At 43.8% G+C, this 17426-nt stretch overlaps 1 protein-coding gene across 12 annotated transcripts in view; it reads right to left on the minus strand.

The window, feature by feature from the left end:
- The window catches only part of DOCK10 (dedicator of cytokinesis 10), a 142468-nt gene that overhangs the window by 115844 nt on the left and 9198 nt on the right, over nucleotides 1–17426 (minus strand). For 6 of the 12 annotated variants that reach the window (XM_085233040.1, XM_085233041.1, XM_085233043.1 and 3 more), the window contains exon 1: nucleotides 7080–7471. The exons of 4 other annotated variants lie outside the window; for them this stretch is intronic. In XM_085233040.1, coding sequence (XP_085089166.1) covers nucleotides 7080–7244 — 165 coding nt within the window. In that variant the 5' untranslated portion in view covers nucleotides 7245–7471. Of the gene's footprint in view, nucleotides 1–7079; nucleotides 7475–17426 lie in introns of those variants that run through there. 2 more of the 12 variants (XM_085233054.1, XM_085233051.1) reach the window with 2 other exon arrangements.

The following is a 17426-nucleotide window of genomic DNA, read 5'->3' on the forward strand; positions in this document are numbered from 1 at the left end:
AAGAAGATCACGGAGGCTATCTGCACGAGGTGCTACATGTACAGTAACCCATGCATCATTTTAAAGCACAGATGTACTTGCAGTGCCTTGCTCAGTTTATCCTTCTGTTGCAGCCTGGGACTACCAGCAGCTACACAGGCTTGAAATGAGATGGTTCAGCAGCTGTTTTTTGGAAAAGGGAGGTGCAATGGCTCCTGTTGGACTGCACTGGTCACCCCACCTTGTTGCTCAGAGGTTGCTGGAGAGGCTACAGAGCGACAGAAGCTACATGCATTAAAATCAAACAATTCTTACATATAGAAGACTATGAATCGTGGAGACACTCAGAGATATCCACTGAGCTCCTCTCATGAGCAATGAAACTTTGCTCAAACGCGAGCATCTGAATGTCCTGAACTGGCATTCTGACTTATTCAAATTAAGTTTAGACCAAGGGCATTAAAATTACTGTTGTAAAAAAGAAAATCCATGGAAGTGAAAAACATCAAGAATTGTTTTGTGAAACACTATTCAGATTTCCCAACTAACCAGGAGGTGAATGGATAGCGTTTATCCAGAAGTCAAAGCTGAAGACTTCTCTTGCTTTGGGATGGAAGTGCCTGGGGAGGAGGGGTGCGTGGAAGGGAGAATGAACATTGCTAGAAGGGCTAACACTTATTGTAGAGCAAAACCAAAACTCTTGGTAACGACAAGCAGGGAGGAAAAAGGGCTGTCAGTAGGAATATCTTGCTACGTCAACATATTGCAGTAGTTACTTGCCCTCAAAAATCAAATCTTACCTAAGTTCAACAGTAGCATACCTAACTCATTTCAGGTGGGGAGGAGCAGCATTTTCTGTTTGGCTTCTCTCTCATTTTCAAGTCATTCCCCGTCACACACACCCTTTGCCATGACAGCTTTCCCTGCTGTGTGCCTATCCGTCAGCAGGGCCACCCTGCACCAGCCCTGCTCACTCAGCACAGCTGCTCCCAGGTAGATCAATATCCTCACATTTGTAGCCAAAGGCCTGGAAACAGATGCTGAACTGCTATATCCATTTAGATCCAGATCAGCTGTACTCATTAGATTCTGTCTATACGACTGTGCAGAAATAAAGCCAAGGCAGCTCTCAGTGCCACAGCCATCAGTAGGTTAATCAGGAGACATGGAGCAAGGATGGATGCTGATACAGCTTCTGGAAGCAGGATTTAATCTATTTTTGAATCAACTGCAGCTTATTGTACCCAGCTCACCAAAGCCTGGCCCCAGGACAGCACTGCACAGAAAACAAAAGCCCCACTGCCCCATGCTGCTGCTCACCTCCAGGCCACAGCCCCTCCAGCTGCAGATGCTCGCAGGTACCACCATGTAAACTCCTGAGCTGTGCTGGCTGTGTGCATGAAGCACCACCAGGCTATTGTCATGTCCTGCTGGCTTACAAGCGACTTTGTGCTGCTCCAACCTGCCACACTTGAGTTGGGACACGCTCCTGTAACACAGTTTGATCAGCAAGGGATGACACTACTTCTCAGCAGACGCAGCAGCAGGCAGCTTTAGTGCTCCAGTCCTTCTTTATACATTGTCATCCTAAACCACCCACAGAGCCCAGCCAGCAGACAAACAAATGCAACATTTGCACACAGACCTGATTGGTATATTCTCATATACCATCATAAACAGTTTAAGGTTTCTACAACCAGACACCCAATTCCAGAATCCCAGACCAGACAAGATCACTGGAATTTCCTTCTCAACTCTTCTGTTTTCCTTTGTAAAATGAGAATGCTTCAACCAAAAAAAGAATGGAGGAGCAAAACAGTGGGGGGAAACACATAAGGCTGGTGTTTGGTACAGCCCATCAGAAGTAGAATCAGGCAGAAATACATACAGCACCCCACAGATAGAACCGCAGCAGATGGAGAACACGCATGCACAGACTTGTTTATAAGCGTGCTTAACGTGCAAAGCAGTGTGGCTGCTGATGGCCAAAGGCTGTAAGTTGTTATTTTTTCCTTTTTCTTTTTCCTCCTCTTTATTCTCTTGGCTTTCATCAAGTCAGCTTCCTATAGGTAACCTTCTCTCCCAGGAAGCGTTCTGAGCACATATCTCAACTTCATAAAGCCACCAAGCCTTCATGAAGTACTCACAATGAGAGCTACTGGCAGAGACTTTTCCATATACGTTTAAGTTATACCCTACCCTTCCCTTTCTGGGAGGCACTGCTTACAAATAAATAGATTTCTTCTTTCATAAAAAGGGGGGAAAATATCCTCTTCTGTAAAAGAATGCTTTCATCACCCGTTTTATTATTTTGAATCCACACACTTCATCAGCTGCCATAAGAACACAGTTAACAGATTCATATTTAATTCCACATACTATAATGCTAAACACAGCACTGCAACATTAATAAGAGAACATTAATAAGAGGTGAACAATATAAAATATGGTTCCTCAAGTCAGAGATCTAATCAGTATTGAAGTCAGATGGAGAAGATTTGCTCGGTGGAAAAAGGCTGGTATTATGCCATCACTTTTTCAATTATGTGGATACTTTAAATGATACTGCATTGCTCTCAAGAATTAAAACAAATCCCCATTTTGGGCTCATTCCTGTCTGTACTCAAGAAACTGTATCCAGAGCTATATCTGCTGCTTAAACTGGTAAAAGCCAGAACCAAACATTCTAGCCCAGGAATACAAAAACACTGCTCTGAAGAAGTGAGGAAGACACCATCCCCACAGCACTGAGCCCCACTGACTGCCACTGGAGTACACACACTGAAAGGGAGAGTTCATGGCTACGGTCTTACCAGCCGGCCTGTATAGCACTAGACACAAGAATGAAGTCACAAAGATAACAATTATTATTGCAAAAACACATTTTTGAACTAGAACTGCTTTTTGTGCATCACTTTATGCTATTCCTCTCTTTACACTCTAATGTTATTCAAGTGCAGGTCTGTATCTGTTCCTACTGAGCGCAAATGTCAAAGTGGAAGTTGATTAAGGTCAAATAAAGACAAATACAATAAAATTATTTCATTTTGAAGCTTCTGACTTGAGTTGGAAGATAGAATTACTTTAAATATTTCTTTTGAACTTTCCAGCTCTGAGTAATTTGGCTCTCCAATGATACTCCTCCTTTAAGTCATCAGAGTAAAAGAAGGCCCTTCTCCTCACAGAGATAAACCTAAGACTGACCTCTCCATTTGGGTGCACACCAGCCCAACTCCTATAAAATCAATAAGCTGTGAGTGGGATCTCTAAAGGATTTATAGAGTTGCCATTTATTGGTGGCATACGACAGTAGGTATAAGGTACAACTTTCACTATTAAATTGTCAAGAAAGAAAACTCAAAGCCATACTTCCATCTTTTCTATTGCTAGTCGGCAAGACTAACCTTCCATTTACAAAGTGACATGAGAAGGAGCTCTGACAGCAGAGAAGCTAGCCTGCATTTGTGCAACAGGAGAAGTTCTTATGCTTCCACTGCTGGAACAAAGAAAGAAAATCTCTGCAGGTTGATTCTCATCAGAAACGGAAAACTGAATACAGAGAGTAATATCGTCACCTTACTGTTGCTGAATTCAAGCTACATGTCACTTCAAGTTAAAAAATCTTGTTCAAAATGCAAAACATTTTACCATGTGTTTGTGTAGCTGGGTACCAAGGGAGGAGGGGAAAATTCATGCTTTGCTCTTATCTTCCGCCCAAATCTCAGCTGCCAACGTTCATAATAAATCATGTGAAAAGAAAACAATAAATGACCTACTAAATAAAGCTCAACTTCTTTTCCAGTCACGAGTTCCAAATGCAAAGTGTCATACTAAGTGTTAGTACTCTATGTGCAAACAGTATCAAAAAGCCCTAAGCACTGTATTTTATTTCCTCAGGCACCTTCCCTTTGCCTCCTCCTTTTTTCCTCCCTCACAGAAACAGTATATACAGTCATTTGCATTCAGTCTGCATAACTTTTTAATATCTGAAGCCTCACTACCTCGCAGTCTTATTTTGAAAACTAGCTCTTAAAGACATATTCTTAACAGTACAGAAAATAACAAGGTAGTCTGTTCAGTGTAGAACATATCAATTCAACTTATACACCTAGTTAGCAGCTGTTTGGATACTTATTTCATGTGTCTCCTGTAGCTCCCAGGATTTTGTCCAAGATGGCACATCATAGTCAATGACAGAGGACTTACAGGTATCTTTATTCTTTTTTACATCCTCTCTCTGCTTTGTGGATCCAGTCAGGATTTAAAACAGTATCAACCCATCTTGCCCAAGAAGAAATACCAGTTTTCTAAACTAACAAACTGCAAAAGAAAAAATGTCAGTGGACAAAGACATCATTCACCCTTTTCAATAAGGACTAGAATGCTAGAAATACCTGCTGTGATGCCTGCAACTTTCAGGCAGTGCTTACTGAGTGGTTGACCAGCAACAGCTAAATTTGTTTGGGGTCTTCTCCTTTTGTCACACATTGTACCTACCGTGCCATATACTTACTCTAAGTATTTCAGCTTAAACTGGTGTTCTCTGTTCCTCAGGATTGCTTTCTGTATCAAGGCAACATTTGGATTTTTCTTTTGTTTTACAGGGCATGCAGTGAGAACGTGCAGCAGAGCTGGGGACTTAAAAAATGCCATTCATAAGCAGGACACCATTAATCATCCAAAATTGAAACTACACACTAACACACGGTAGAAGGCATGCACCCCATGGCACATCGGCTACTAAGTGATAGGCCTTCTCACATGAAGCCTGGAAAGTCAGAAGTGCCAGCTCCTCATGTAATCAGAGCATCCCAAGTTGGAAGGGACCCACAAGGACCACCAAGTCCCACTCCTGGCTCCATGGGACCACCAGGAGCCTGCAGACAGCTGGGTGCCTCAGGGCACCTCAGGCACTGCGCTCCGGGATCCCCCGCCTCTCTGGGCACACTCACTGCCCTCAGACCTGCAAACTCAGTAATCTCAATTAAGATCAGCTTAGGTTCTGGCATCTGCACAATGTGAATAATGACGTTTTGAACTAAATACTCTTCTGCTTGCCTACATAATTGTCTCACTGTATTTTCCAGACATAAACTTCCATGATCTACAACAGACCAAGGGGAAAAATGGTTAGGAGTGTAACATATGCTTTATTAAGATGCAGTAGCCTCCAGTCCTCTTTATCATGCTGCCCTGTCAAGTCACACATGAATTGTAGTGAAAACAGGACCACTTATTTCTACTGCAGAAGCGCTCTGAAGCCAGCAGCTCTTCCCTGACACAGTTGCCCCAGACAGCACCAGCCCCACTGCCAGCCCGGGCTGCTCATCCTCCCCTTCTCCAAGCAAGTTGGGGGAGGAAAGGAGCCCACACAGACCTCCTGGGAAAGGGCAGAACTTGGGCAGGAGGAGCACCAGTGCATTAGCAGTTGCTGCAGAAGCGCCCATTTCCTTGTGCCATTATTACAACAGGCAGGTATATCTGTGACCAAAGGCAATGAGTGACAGACCCTTGAATATCCCCAGCCCCACAGTCTGTGGGGAGCCCCTTCTCCTCACAGTGAGGGCTGGCTGCTCAGAGCCCCCCTCCAAGGACTTACACAGGAGCTCCTCAGGCTGCAGACAGCCCACATTCAGGTACTGGGGTGTTGCTTTCTGCCACAACCCCAACCTGCCCTTTTCTTGCAAAGGCTGAAGCAAGTTGCATAGATGATTCATACTCTGACATGCTGCAATTTCTTCCAGACCATTCTGAACTCACTATTCTTGAAATCACCACTGGGAGGGAGACAACTATTTGTTTAAATGTGGTTGAGATTGCTTATTTCACTATTAAGTGGGGAAGTTGTACAGTTTGTTTTACAGGTACTAGATTTTGAAGCAGAGGACAGTTGAACATCAGCTTCACAATGATGAAACCTGCTGCCTCCTTCTATGTGACCAGTAGCTACAACCCGGGCACTGGGCAATACCCTCAGCTGATAGTTAAAGCACACTTGGATCAGATCCTAGCTGCTATAGTTGCCATGACGGCAATACACACCTCCACAGGCAGCAAGGCTCTACCCAAACCACTGCCAGACCTCATGACAGCTATTAAGCTCCCTGATGTTACCATCACCCACTCAAGTTACTGCCCTGTGTAGTACAGTGAGGTGTCAGGGGATGTAATTTGGACTTCATTATAACATCCTTTACAGTAAAAAAAACAAATCCAAACAATTTCAGAAGCTCAAATAGTACACGATTGCTCTGGTAAGCTGACAAATACCATCTCTGACATCTTTGTAATATTTTCATTATGTGAGAACCAAGCAGCACAAACTCACAACCATGTTAGACCCCAACCACTTCAGGGCCTGGTGATGCTCGTTACACCTGTGTTCAGCAAGGAGCAGTAACTGGGGCCAATGTATTCTCCATTCTGAAATAATGGCTTGTAATGAGAACAACCTCGTCACTTACTCCTAATAAAGCTATAGTGCTCTTTATATTTCAATTACAAAATAAAAATGAACCCATTCAATCACAAGAGAAAACAACTCCCCAAGACAGCAAGACTCCTTACTGAGTTGAGGGAACTCGCCCAACCAGGAAGGTGCGAGCCTGCAAACATGATCCTGCTGAAAACAGTTTGCAGCAAAGAAATACAGGAGCTTATCTGCAAACAACTTGATATAAATTCCAGCCACATCCTGGGGGAAGGTAAAGTTTTCAATCTTCTGACTTTGTTTTTAATGATGAGCAGACTTAGTAAACGTTTTCTAAGCTGTCTGTTGTTTGGAATTTCAAGCCTGTGATAAAACACAACACAACACGGGCTCCAACACTGCTCTTCTTACAGACATCAACAAAACACATCCACAAATTAACCAGGCACGACCTTTACGTATAGCCTATGTGCAGCTCACAGCTTCAGTCTGAGATTAAAGTAGCAACTCAGCTGTGCTTGTGAACAGACAGCAAACCCACAGCAGAACGATCCACAGCTGCAAATAGCCTGTCAAGCTTTCTCCAATTGCACGGTTAAAGAAAACAAATCAGATAGCATCTGCAGTAATAATTCTGCAAACTCTCTCTGCTGATTAAAGTATACTGTACCATGATGATGAGAGTCCTGGGTCTGCTCATTTCCTCATCGCTGTCCAGTGGCAGGATTTCATGTGACAACTCCTCTCGCCGTCGTCGTCTACAAATATGTGGACAGTTCCTCTGTACCACAGAACGAAAGGCTTGAAGCAGAACAATGCTGGCAGCACAACCCATATCTGCATCCTGAAGCCTACAATGTAACTTCTATGTTTACGCTATGTTTGAAAAACAGTGGCTCCTTGTCCCTGAAAACAGCCTACAGTGCAGCTGCAGCCAGCTTGCTCTCCAATCGCTTCCTTGAGTTCTGATCATCTGATCACAACCGAATAGCTTGGATGCAGATAGAGGAAAGATTTGATCCACTGAAACTGAAGCACACGCAGTATTATGATCCTTTCCACCCTCTCCCTCCCTCTCTGCTTCTGAATTCACACGAGAAAATGCACTCCCTCTCTTGTACAATGAGCCTCCTCCTCCCATCCCACTTTCATGGAACTGAAAGTATTAAAATTCCGAGTTCAAACAAACCAGCTGTTTGCTGCACACATACCAACAACAACTGGTAGGATCCCTTTGCATACCTTTAAAAAAAGAGTTATTGTGCTACATATGACAGCAAACATCTGGAAAGTTATTAGCTCTCATTATCAGCATGCCGTCTGTAAAATACTTGGTGTTTTAACACTGACATACTGAAGCTCACTGAGGGATTTGGACTGTGATCTTTTCACTTCTTGCAGTTTTCCGAAGCACAGCAAGCTCATTTGAGTTGTAATTGTAACAACGGAAAAAAAAAAAAAAAAATCTGGACTGGCTCATCCAGCTCATGTTAAAATAGCCATGGCTGTATGAGAGCCAGCAGTGTTCAGCTCCAAAATGCCTTTTTCAATAGCGTAGCTGTTGTGTGTTCCCACACATGCATTTGTTTTGCAGAGTAATACATTTTTACATCCACACAGGAGGCTTGTGTTGAGGAGGGTCTCTGCTAACAGGGTCTCACAGTGAATGAACCACCAGCAACCTTCCAGAAGCGCTAAGAGCAAAGTGTGTTTGTGCCCCATCCATGGGGATCCAGGCAGCTGCAGGCAGCCAGCAGGAGCATCCCCTGCCCGACAAGTCGGTCAGAAAGCAGCCAGGGATGCTTAGAAACCACATGACCAACCTGGAAACAGCACAGGCTAATGGCGTGCAGTGTAAGGTAACAGCACTTGAGAGGAAGTTAATGCTAAATACATATACAGAAATGGATCTCTCCTACACGTTTTAAAAACTAACAATTTCCTATAGGGCTTCCAGAGAAGTGGCTTTTAAGCTCACATATACAACCTGATTATATGTGCATCCAAAATTGTATTTGCTGTACATCAAAAGGCTTTGACTCCTAATGAAGGTTTGTCATCAGTTTCCATGCAGACCTATAATGGTGGTGTTGTGCTCCCTGTAAATAATGCTCCTTCTTACAACCCTGGGCAGGAACTGGGCTGAAAGCACTCTGTGGAAGTATTTTCTTCTGGGTTTGATTAGAGTTTAATTGCTTAGCAATCTGGCAAAAGACATAATTGTAATTAAAGCATTTGCCAGAAAAAAACAAATATGTTCTTTAAAAGTAATGCACTCATTACCATTATTTCTTGCCTTTCTTTAGAGTTAATGGCTTTAAGTGCATTAGAACAGTTAGCAGCACAATCCACCCAGCTATGGGGCTTGCCTGCCCTCAGACCTGCCCAGCTCAGCCCTCACATGCACACTGACGTGCCCACCTCTACAGGCTGTGTGGCATGCTTGGTAGTTTGACTCATCTAATGTGATTACATGAGCACAACGGCATAGCTGTGCAAGTTCTGCACCAAATCAGCAGCCCTGCCTGCTGCTATTGTTCACACTGCCATCAGTTCCCTGCTACTCCAGAACTGAGCCTGACACCTTGGCCACTCAGAAGATGCACTTGGCAGCAACTTGGGAGAGCTAAATTCCTGCCCTAATTCCAGCAGCATCAATACGAGCTTGGATAATTTCCTGCATCATGACTGCTGCTGGCTGTTATGGCAACTACTCTGCTTCCTTGGGGCACATCTCATGTCCGCCTGTAAGATGACTTTTACTCCCCAGTGCTCAGCTGGGAGGGCTGGCAGGGATTTCTGTGACATTGGGTTTCCATAGCACAAATGACACGCACATGGGATAGCACCCTGGGGCTTGACCCAAAGCTCTGCATTGCTCTCAGAAAAGAATCCCATTCATTTCAGTTGTCTTTGGTTGAAATTCTTCTCTGACAGTGGTCTAAGTGACTTCCTTACAATTATTTGTGGATTAAGATATTATTAGATACAAGTAGGAATGACATAATCTTGGCATGGCATCTTGTACCAAATTAAAACAAGGCTTAGTCCAAAACCAAGTAAACTGCACAAGCCCAAGGCAGCTAAAACTGGCTTTCCAGGCCTGATCAAAACTCATTAACTGAAAAAACAGCTACAGCACACAGGAAAACAACAACAAACAAAACCCCACCAGCCTCTAAGGAACTAAAGAAACAAAAAACCCAAACACTTTTGAAGAAAGTCTCACAGAAACATGACCTACCTTTTGAAAGGAAACTTCCCAGCCCATGAAAAATGCCTGGAGCCCACCTCCCACATAGACCTATTTTTTAGATGTAGGGGTCTCATTAACATACATTATGTTTACACACCATTAACGGTGTTAGTTACTCTTACAATGAAACATCAAGCACTGTTTTGTGATAATTAGCACTTTAATCCAGAAGCTAACCTCACTGAAATCATTTGGGAAGCAAAATCCTCATTTGTGCAAGCAACGCCTCAGTTCCCCATTCTGAAAACTCTAGCAACAAGGCTAGTTCAGGAAAACCCCCGTTCAAAGCCACCCACTGCCCATTCTCCCTCCACTCTTCACCACCACTCACACTGGCAACGCTCAAGCAGCAGTAACCCCTCCATGACAGCCCACAGAAGAGGCTGGGAAGTGGACCACTAAAGGTATCATCATTTGAAAAAGAAATAGTTGAAAGATGGAGAGGCAAGATAGTTCTTTCAACCTAGATGATTCCAGTGACCCAGTCCTCGGCAGCTCCAAGGGCTGAGTCTATGCAGCAGCAAAGCTGTGCAGTGGCAGAAGTGGGTCACACTTGCCATGTCTCATTAAGTCCGTGATAAGAAAGCAGAGTCCAAAGGCATCTGCATTCTTGAGCTAGCAGCTATCCGTCATCCAGCCTCAGCTTCCACGTGGAAGAGATGCCAGAGGTACACTGACTTTGGCAGGAGTCCTGCAGCAAGGTATAAGCCCGGCACCTTCCAAACTCTGGCTTCTTTCTCTTCTACAGTGCTCCTGCTCTTCCGCTCCTACAGTAAGAGAGACTTCCTAAAGATACTATCAAATATTTCCTTAGAGTTCTATTACATACCTCTTTAGCACCTCACATTTGTTTCCTTTCCACAAGCTTTTTAAATTCTTTTCCCCTCTTTTTATGTAATTTAAATTTGTGTCATTTGAATGAAAGAAAAGGAGATAACTTATCAGTATGCTGGCCATTAGCTTTAATTAGAAGACACCTCATGGAGGAGATGGTTCCCGAAGCAAACACTGACTCTCTCCACGGCAAAGAGAGCCCTCTGCCTGTAGCTGATCAGCCATGAAGATGGCATGCATATTTTAGTTATTTAAGTTCTCTGGAAAACAACAGCCCCTCTATGTCTACATGATGTGCATTGAGAAGTTCTGCAGAAGCCTTTGAAGCTTGAAGATCCCTACACAGCCGTGTTAGGTGAACGCCTCTATTGTGCTTATGGCTGTCTGCTTAGGCTAGCTCCCTAGAGTCCCAAGCCATTAAGAACTAAAGACAGCAGAGACTCAGTTACAGAAAAACTGCAGGAAAAGCCTCGTTCATAGCAGGAGTAGGCAAGCATTTCAAGGAAGTTACAACATCAAAAGTATCACTCTACCTTGATGCAGATGAAGGTCACTGAAATTTTGGTGAGCTACTGTCACCTCTCAGCACCTTACAATTTATCACCCACCTCACACTTCCAAAACAAAAGAGCTGACATTATCTTTTAGCAAAGGGAATTTTCCTCAGACACATCAAAGTCCTTGTCTGCAGTCAGTATTTGTTTTCTTAGAGGCTTGGAGGCATTAGCAAGGAAAATAGAGCAAAAATATGTACACAGCTCTGAAAGGCTCTCTTCATGCTTGGCTGCTTCAAAACAACCACGGAATCCTCACCAGCTCCCAAGGAATCAGCACCCAAGCCTACAAAGTATACCAAGATGCAGTCTTCATGGCAGCCTGCTCAATTAAATAAATTCATCATCAACATGTCTCCTTTCCAATCAGGTTTTATGCCTGAACAGTATGAACTGAAAGCTTTTAAGCTTTTTGCAGTGGCCATGTCTCTAAAGCAAGCGTCAGATTGCAGCAGACAGACACCACACTGCATCAGAACCTCATGGCACTATTTCCAGTACTGTTTCCCTGCCCCCATCTGCTGCCAGGCCGCAATAGAAGGATAGAAGTGCTCATGGATCCCTCCTCAGGAGCTGCCCTGTCCTCTCCTCCAACACCACCACATCCCAGCACTTTCCCCAGCCCAGAGAGGATGCTGCGTTGTGCTGGTCTGAACCCCTGCAAGCACACTGAGGAAAAGAGCTTCAGCGCACACACAGGGATGGCACTCTCATTTCAGAGAAAGGATATGCACTGTTGATTGCTAAAGCCATGAATAACCTCAGTGCCTTCTCCTCGCACGCTCTCTATCTGAGGGCTTACAGTCATTTAAAAACATTGTATTTCAAAAACACTGTGTTCCAAAGTACTGCTTCAAAACAGTTAAATGCCAGAAGCACTGCGACCTTGAACCTGGTCTTCCCAAGGCAATGTAGGGTCAGAAGGACACAGAGTTTCGCATTTCTTTAGTTTTCATCCTCCAGTGACTGCTTAGCAAACTGGGGAGGAAGCATTCACTCTGCTAAACGGTCAGTGCAGTTTCTGAATGACATACAACCCCATCTCAAGACCACATTTCCTCCTGCTGAAACTATCTCTGACTGACACGAGCAGTTCTCAGCGCAGCATTCAGAGCAAGCACAGTGTCCCATTGAGCAGCATGTGTCTGTGGTTACAGGAGAGGCATACCCCATTCAGCCGCCCCGTTTCTCCTGGTGTTAGCAGGTGCTGGCAGCACACCTGGCAGGGCTGCACACTTCCTGGCTGCAGAGCACTGGCTGCACAGCGCGGGACGATGGCACCCTCTAGGGAAGAGCACACGAAAGACAGATTCACCACCCAACCCTTTGCTCTCTGGCTGGATAATAAGAGCTAGGCAGATGAAATAAATGACCGTGTGTGTAAAGTCTTGTCGACCAGTGATGAGCAGCGGGCATTTCTCGTCACAGCTGGGAGAACAGAGGCACACTGACCACAGGAATGCTGCCTGGCACTGCATGTGCTAGTGCCTCAACATTGGTTTCTTTTCTCCTCTTTCAGACTGACATCTGATGAAAAGTACAGTACAGAAGCTCTGCAGTGTCTGACAGCACTACAAATAAACATGCATGGAGAGAAACTCTGGAAAGAACTTCCATTAGAAGTACCAACTAAGGCTGGGCTCACACACAGGATGCGAGTGTTGGACAAAGAAGCCACAGCAGAATAGCCAGGAGATGAGCTGCACCACACAGAAGCCATGACAAGGGGAAACCCAGGGGTGAACAACAGGAATGCTTCCCCACGAGGTGCTGGCACAGGCACTACAGGCCCATGGGCTCCCCATCATCACTGACCCAGTGTTTGTCCTGCCAAGGGCCCAGAAGCCTGATTTAGCTGGACTGGATCCTCTCCAGAAGTTCCTTCCAAACTGCATTATTCCAGGACTGCCAGAACGTGGCTCATTCAGCCCAGCAAAACTGAGCCCAGATTTGTGCCCTGTCAGCGAAGCGGAAGAGCTGCTCAAGCCAATGTTTAACACAAAGGCAGGAACAAGTGGCTGGAAACTGACCATTCAGAGCACACAATTTCACTTTGCAGAGGGCTGTTTTCAGCCTCTCATGGGAAGGAGCAAAAGCTCCCAATCAGGCTTCTTTCAGCTCAAAGTCAGTTGTACAATCCTTGCTTATTATTTCAAGGCAATTTCACTTTGAGACAGTCTCCATACGCAAGCAATTCAGCCAGGAGCAAGGAACCAAAATGAACATTCTCGTTCAATTTCTGAGTATAACCTTTTACAGCTGGTAAATGAGGCACAAAATGCAGATAAAGGAAGAAAGGGGAACGCAAAGTAAAATTTGTACATGCAGGGCCCAGCAAAACTGGTGTTGTCTCAGGTGCTGATGCCCCATCATCTCACACCCCCAAACAGAGCAGCTGCAGACGTGTCATTTGTTCTGACAGCAAAGATCCAACACGAAGAACACAAATTATTTCCACTAGCAGTGGCATAAAATCCTTTTTATCTTGAATCCAAAAACCCAATGGTAGTTTTCCCCCTGAAATGAAGAGATTGCAAACCATAAGACTCTGGAATTTCTGCAGGATGTAAATATTAACGAAGAGTTATGTATTTATTTATTTAATTAATGCTGCTAAAAAAGCCCCAAGCCTGGTGGGTCCAAGCAGGACAAACCAAGCAACCCTTCCCCTTTTCATCAGGCCATGTTTGTCCCAGCCATGACATATCTAGGGCTCAGGTCATGGGGCAAATGATGAATTTCTTCTCAGAAATCCACACTTGCACAAACAGCAGTCTCCAGGGATGGGAGCTGTAGATACATAGTGCTCACTACTGCCATACAACAGGAGTCATCCTTCTCCTTACAGCATGCGCCAATCAGTCCCAGGATCTCTGCTGGTGAACCTGGAACCTCAGGAAGGCTTGCACTCCCCTCTCATTACCCCAGCCAGAAAAAACAGCCCCAACAGAAAACATTCTGCACTTTTTAGAAGTGATCTTGCTTTGTTCTTTCATGGCACAAGAATGTGCTCACAATATCAAATGGAGTAACAGTTATTTTAGCATCTAATGAGCTGCACTGTGGTGCTCCGTATCCTGGACAGCTTTTTTGTGCAACATGTGTTTTTCATTTCACATCTCCTGACAGGGTTTCACTCCCTTTTTTTACTCCAAATCCAGAAAAGAATAAAATCATACGAAAACCAAAGCTAATGAACCTGTGTTGCTGGTATCAATTAACATTCACATCCACAAGGCTCTTTATTCAACTACATAAAAAAATTAGCAAAACCGGCCCAAATGTGAGTTGTTTGGTCTATATTTGTTAAGCTGTAAGACATTCTCTAAAAACATATGTCTTCTGATGGGTATTTCAGGCAAAAATCTTTAGAATAGTAATATTTTTATTAGTAACATGTGTGTTTTGAAAGATTAATACTGAACTCCAAAGGAGATTAAAATATGAATAGAAATTACAAGCTAACTACACATATGTGCAAGAAGTTTTCCTTCTTACTGAATTAAAAGTCTGGTTGCAAATTATTTGCTGTTACTACTAAAGTTTTAATCATATCTGTTGTTAATATTCTCTATAAACTCATGTTTAAAAAAAAAAAATAAAATCCTGTCCTCACAAATCTCTCAGAACATTACAAAAAAAGACAACAATTTAGCATAGAAGTAATGTCATTCTCTATTTTGTTATGACACATCTCAAACCAACTACCACGGGATCCTTAATTATTTTAGGTAGTACTCAAATGTTGACGCCTTCTGTTTAGTCTTCCAAGACTTCCCCACCCAAATAGAAAACAAAGAACAAAACCAACCCAATGCTGCTTTTCAAGAAGTCTTAATTATTTATGCTAGCAAACGTATTGATTTATTTTAGGGAAGCGATCAGTTTTCTAATTGTGCTGAACATGCAATTGTGCTTTAAAATAGATGACCAGCTCCCTGGACCAGCCACTCTTTCTGTCAGCAGCCAGGCATTCCATAGAGCCTTATGCTCTTAAGTACCTCCAGCTGGGAAAGTGCAACTGCATTTGTAAATAATTTAAATGCTACAGACTACATGCTGGAGCTTTAACCCTGACATTTTTTTGGTTATTTTTTAAGGAAGTAAACACTCTTGTTGTCTATGCTGCCAAAGCTTTTACTAGAACTGGTGACATCCAAATGAATGTATGGAAAAACAGATTTCCTTCAAACATATCCCTTTTTGCAGACTCTGGGAAACTTCAGACTCTGCTTTCACTTAAAATTGTGGCAGAAGTATAGATGCAGGGATAGCAATTGTTCATTTCTGCCAGAACTTACCCCAGCATATAATTAGGACTCTACTTAGATTCTAGTCAGACATTAATTATCATTTATCACTCTGTATGTAATGCGATGATGACTTGAAGGCAACACAGAGTGGCAGCCAACACAACAGCTCTCACCTTGCTGTCATTTCTGCTTTTGTCAAGCAGCTGAGTAAGTTGGGAACAGTTATGTCTAAAAGGAACGCAGGCAGAACTGAAGATGGGCTGCCAGGCAGAAGGTCAGGGATGGTGACAGTCACTCAGTCTTGCCACGGACATAGCAATGCTAAATGCAAAAAGATCACTTGTCATAAAAGACGAGATTTAAGGAGGAGAGCACTGGGGCAGGCTTTCTGCAGCGTTTAGAAGCGCCAGGAAAGGGAAGCCGCAGCACCTCGTGAGAAGCCCTTGGCCAGAGCCCTTCCACCCTGCACAGAGGCACCTCCTGCCTTTCAGACTTCACTCATCAGCATCCGTTCTGAAGGGGAAATGCAAACCTCAGATATCATCTCTAGAAGTGTGTTGCACCCTGACAGAAGGTACTGCCCTAAGCATCCTGCAGAGCCAGCGTTCACATGACAGTGAGCCATAGGAATCAGGCATGGTGAGAGGTGAAGGTTTACAACAGAGTTTCACCTCTGCCTTGCTATTGCTGCTGCCCCTGGGCTATTGGCAGCACTTGCAGGGGCTTTCAGGAGATGAAAGTATAAATCACTCAACAAAGTAATGGAGAAAATGGATCCAGCATCCCATTCCACAGGGGAATTTAGTAGGGGATGCAGGAAGAACATAATCAAACCACAAAATATCACTGGACTGGGGGAGTGCAGAGAAATCCAACATCCACCTATGGACAGGAGAGCTGGATGCTTAATCTGATCCAGAAGAGCACTGGTGTGAGCCCGTATCTTATGGGTAAAGCCAATCCCACTTTCCAACCCAACTACACAGCTAGAAATCTGAAGACATTCCTGTGCAACCAGAAGAATTGACAGGAAATTCTGTGCTTTTTCAACCAGAATCCACTTGATCTATTTAAAGCAACAGAAGATATTTAAATTTGGCTACTACTGACATTGACTTTAGTTATTGTCATCATCATCCCACTGTAGCAACAGACACCAATGCCCCAGCTGGGTTAATATTTATGAGAAAGTAAACAGAACATCAAACAGAACAGAAGAAGTAAACGCTTCCTGTCAAGCTGTCTAAAAATAGTCGTACTGTCAGCATTTACCCTTCATTAGTTTTCATTACAGTTATCTCACAGATGAAAAAAAAAAAATACCTGCTAAGCTAAGGCCATGATAGTAGCAACTAGAAAGCATTACTCCTCACTAGTCATGGTTCACTTTGCTATTTTTGCATCCTCAAGACATGGGAAAGCATTTCAGTAAAATGTACTCTGTAGTTATAGGCAGCAGGACACATTCAGCATACCAGTCACAGGGAGAAATCAGGCGTCCATCGCCACTTTGCCACCTTCTTTTTGCAGCTAGTTAAACACAACAAGCTTGTCTTGTCTCAAGCTTGTCTGCTGCCCAGCGCTTACGTGTATTTTTCTTCAAGAAAGGAACACATCTCCAAGAGTGAGAGGAGGACAGTGTACAAACTGGTCAGGCTTCCAGCAGATCTCAGTGTGGGATCTCACAGGCACAGCCATGTAGAGCACCATATTGTTTAACAAAACTTAGCATTTAAGAAGGGAAAAAATACAGAGAGCTAGGTTTGGTGACAGTTCCTTGCACATTCCCCTCTCTTAGGAGGAGGTGCACGGAGTCCAAAACATAATAAATGCACTCTCACCCTCTCCCAAAGAACAGCAAGAGAAGAACAGGCATAAAGGCACATTTTCAGGCAGCACCAGATATTGGTAAGCAGAAGGCTCACCCTGAGAAGCCACAAAAGACAAGAGATGACTTTCTTCACCCTAAATATACAGCCATTTAGCCTACCTAAATACTGCAGCACTACATGTCTGAAGTTCCACTGTTTTTCCACTTCCATTAAGCCTCCAAGCAAACAGAGAGGAAGGAGGAGGGGAAAAAAAAAGAAGAGGGAAGGAAACACGTGAGGGGGAGATTT

Source organism: Meleagris gallopavo, chromosome 11, assembly GCF_905368555.1.
Source record: "Meleagris gallopavo chromosome 11, MGAL_WU_HG_1.1, whole genome shotgun sequence".
NCBI classification, from domain to species: domain Eukaryota; kingdom Metazoa; phylum Chordata; class Aves; order Galliformes; family Phasianidae; genus Meleagris; species Meleagris gallopavo.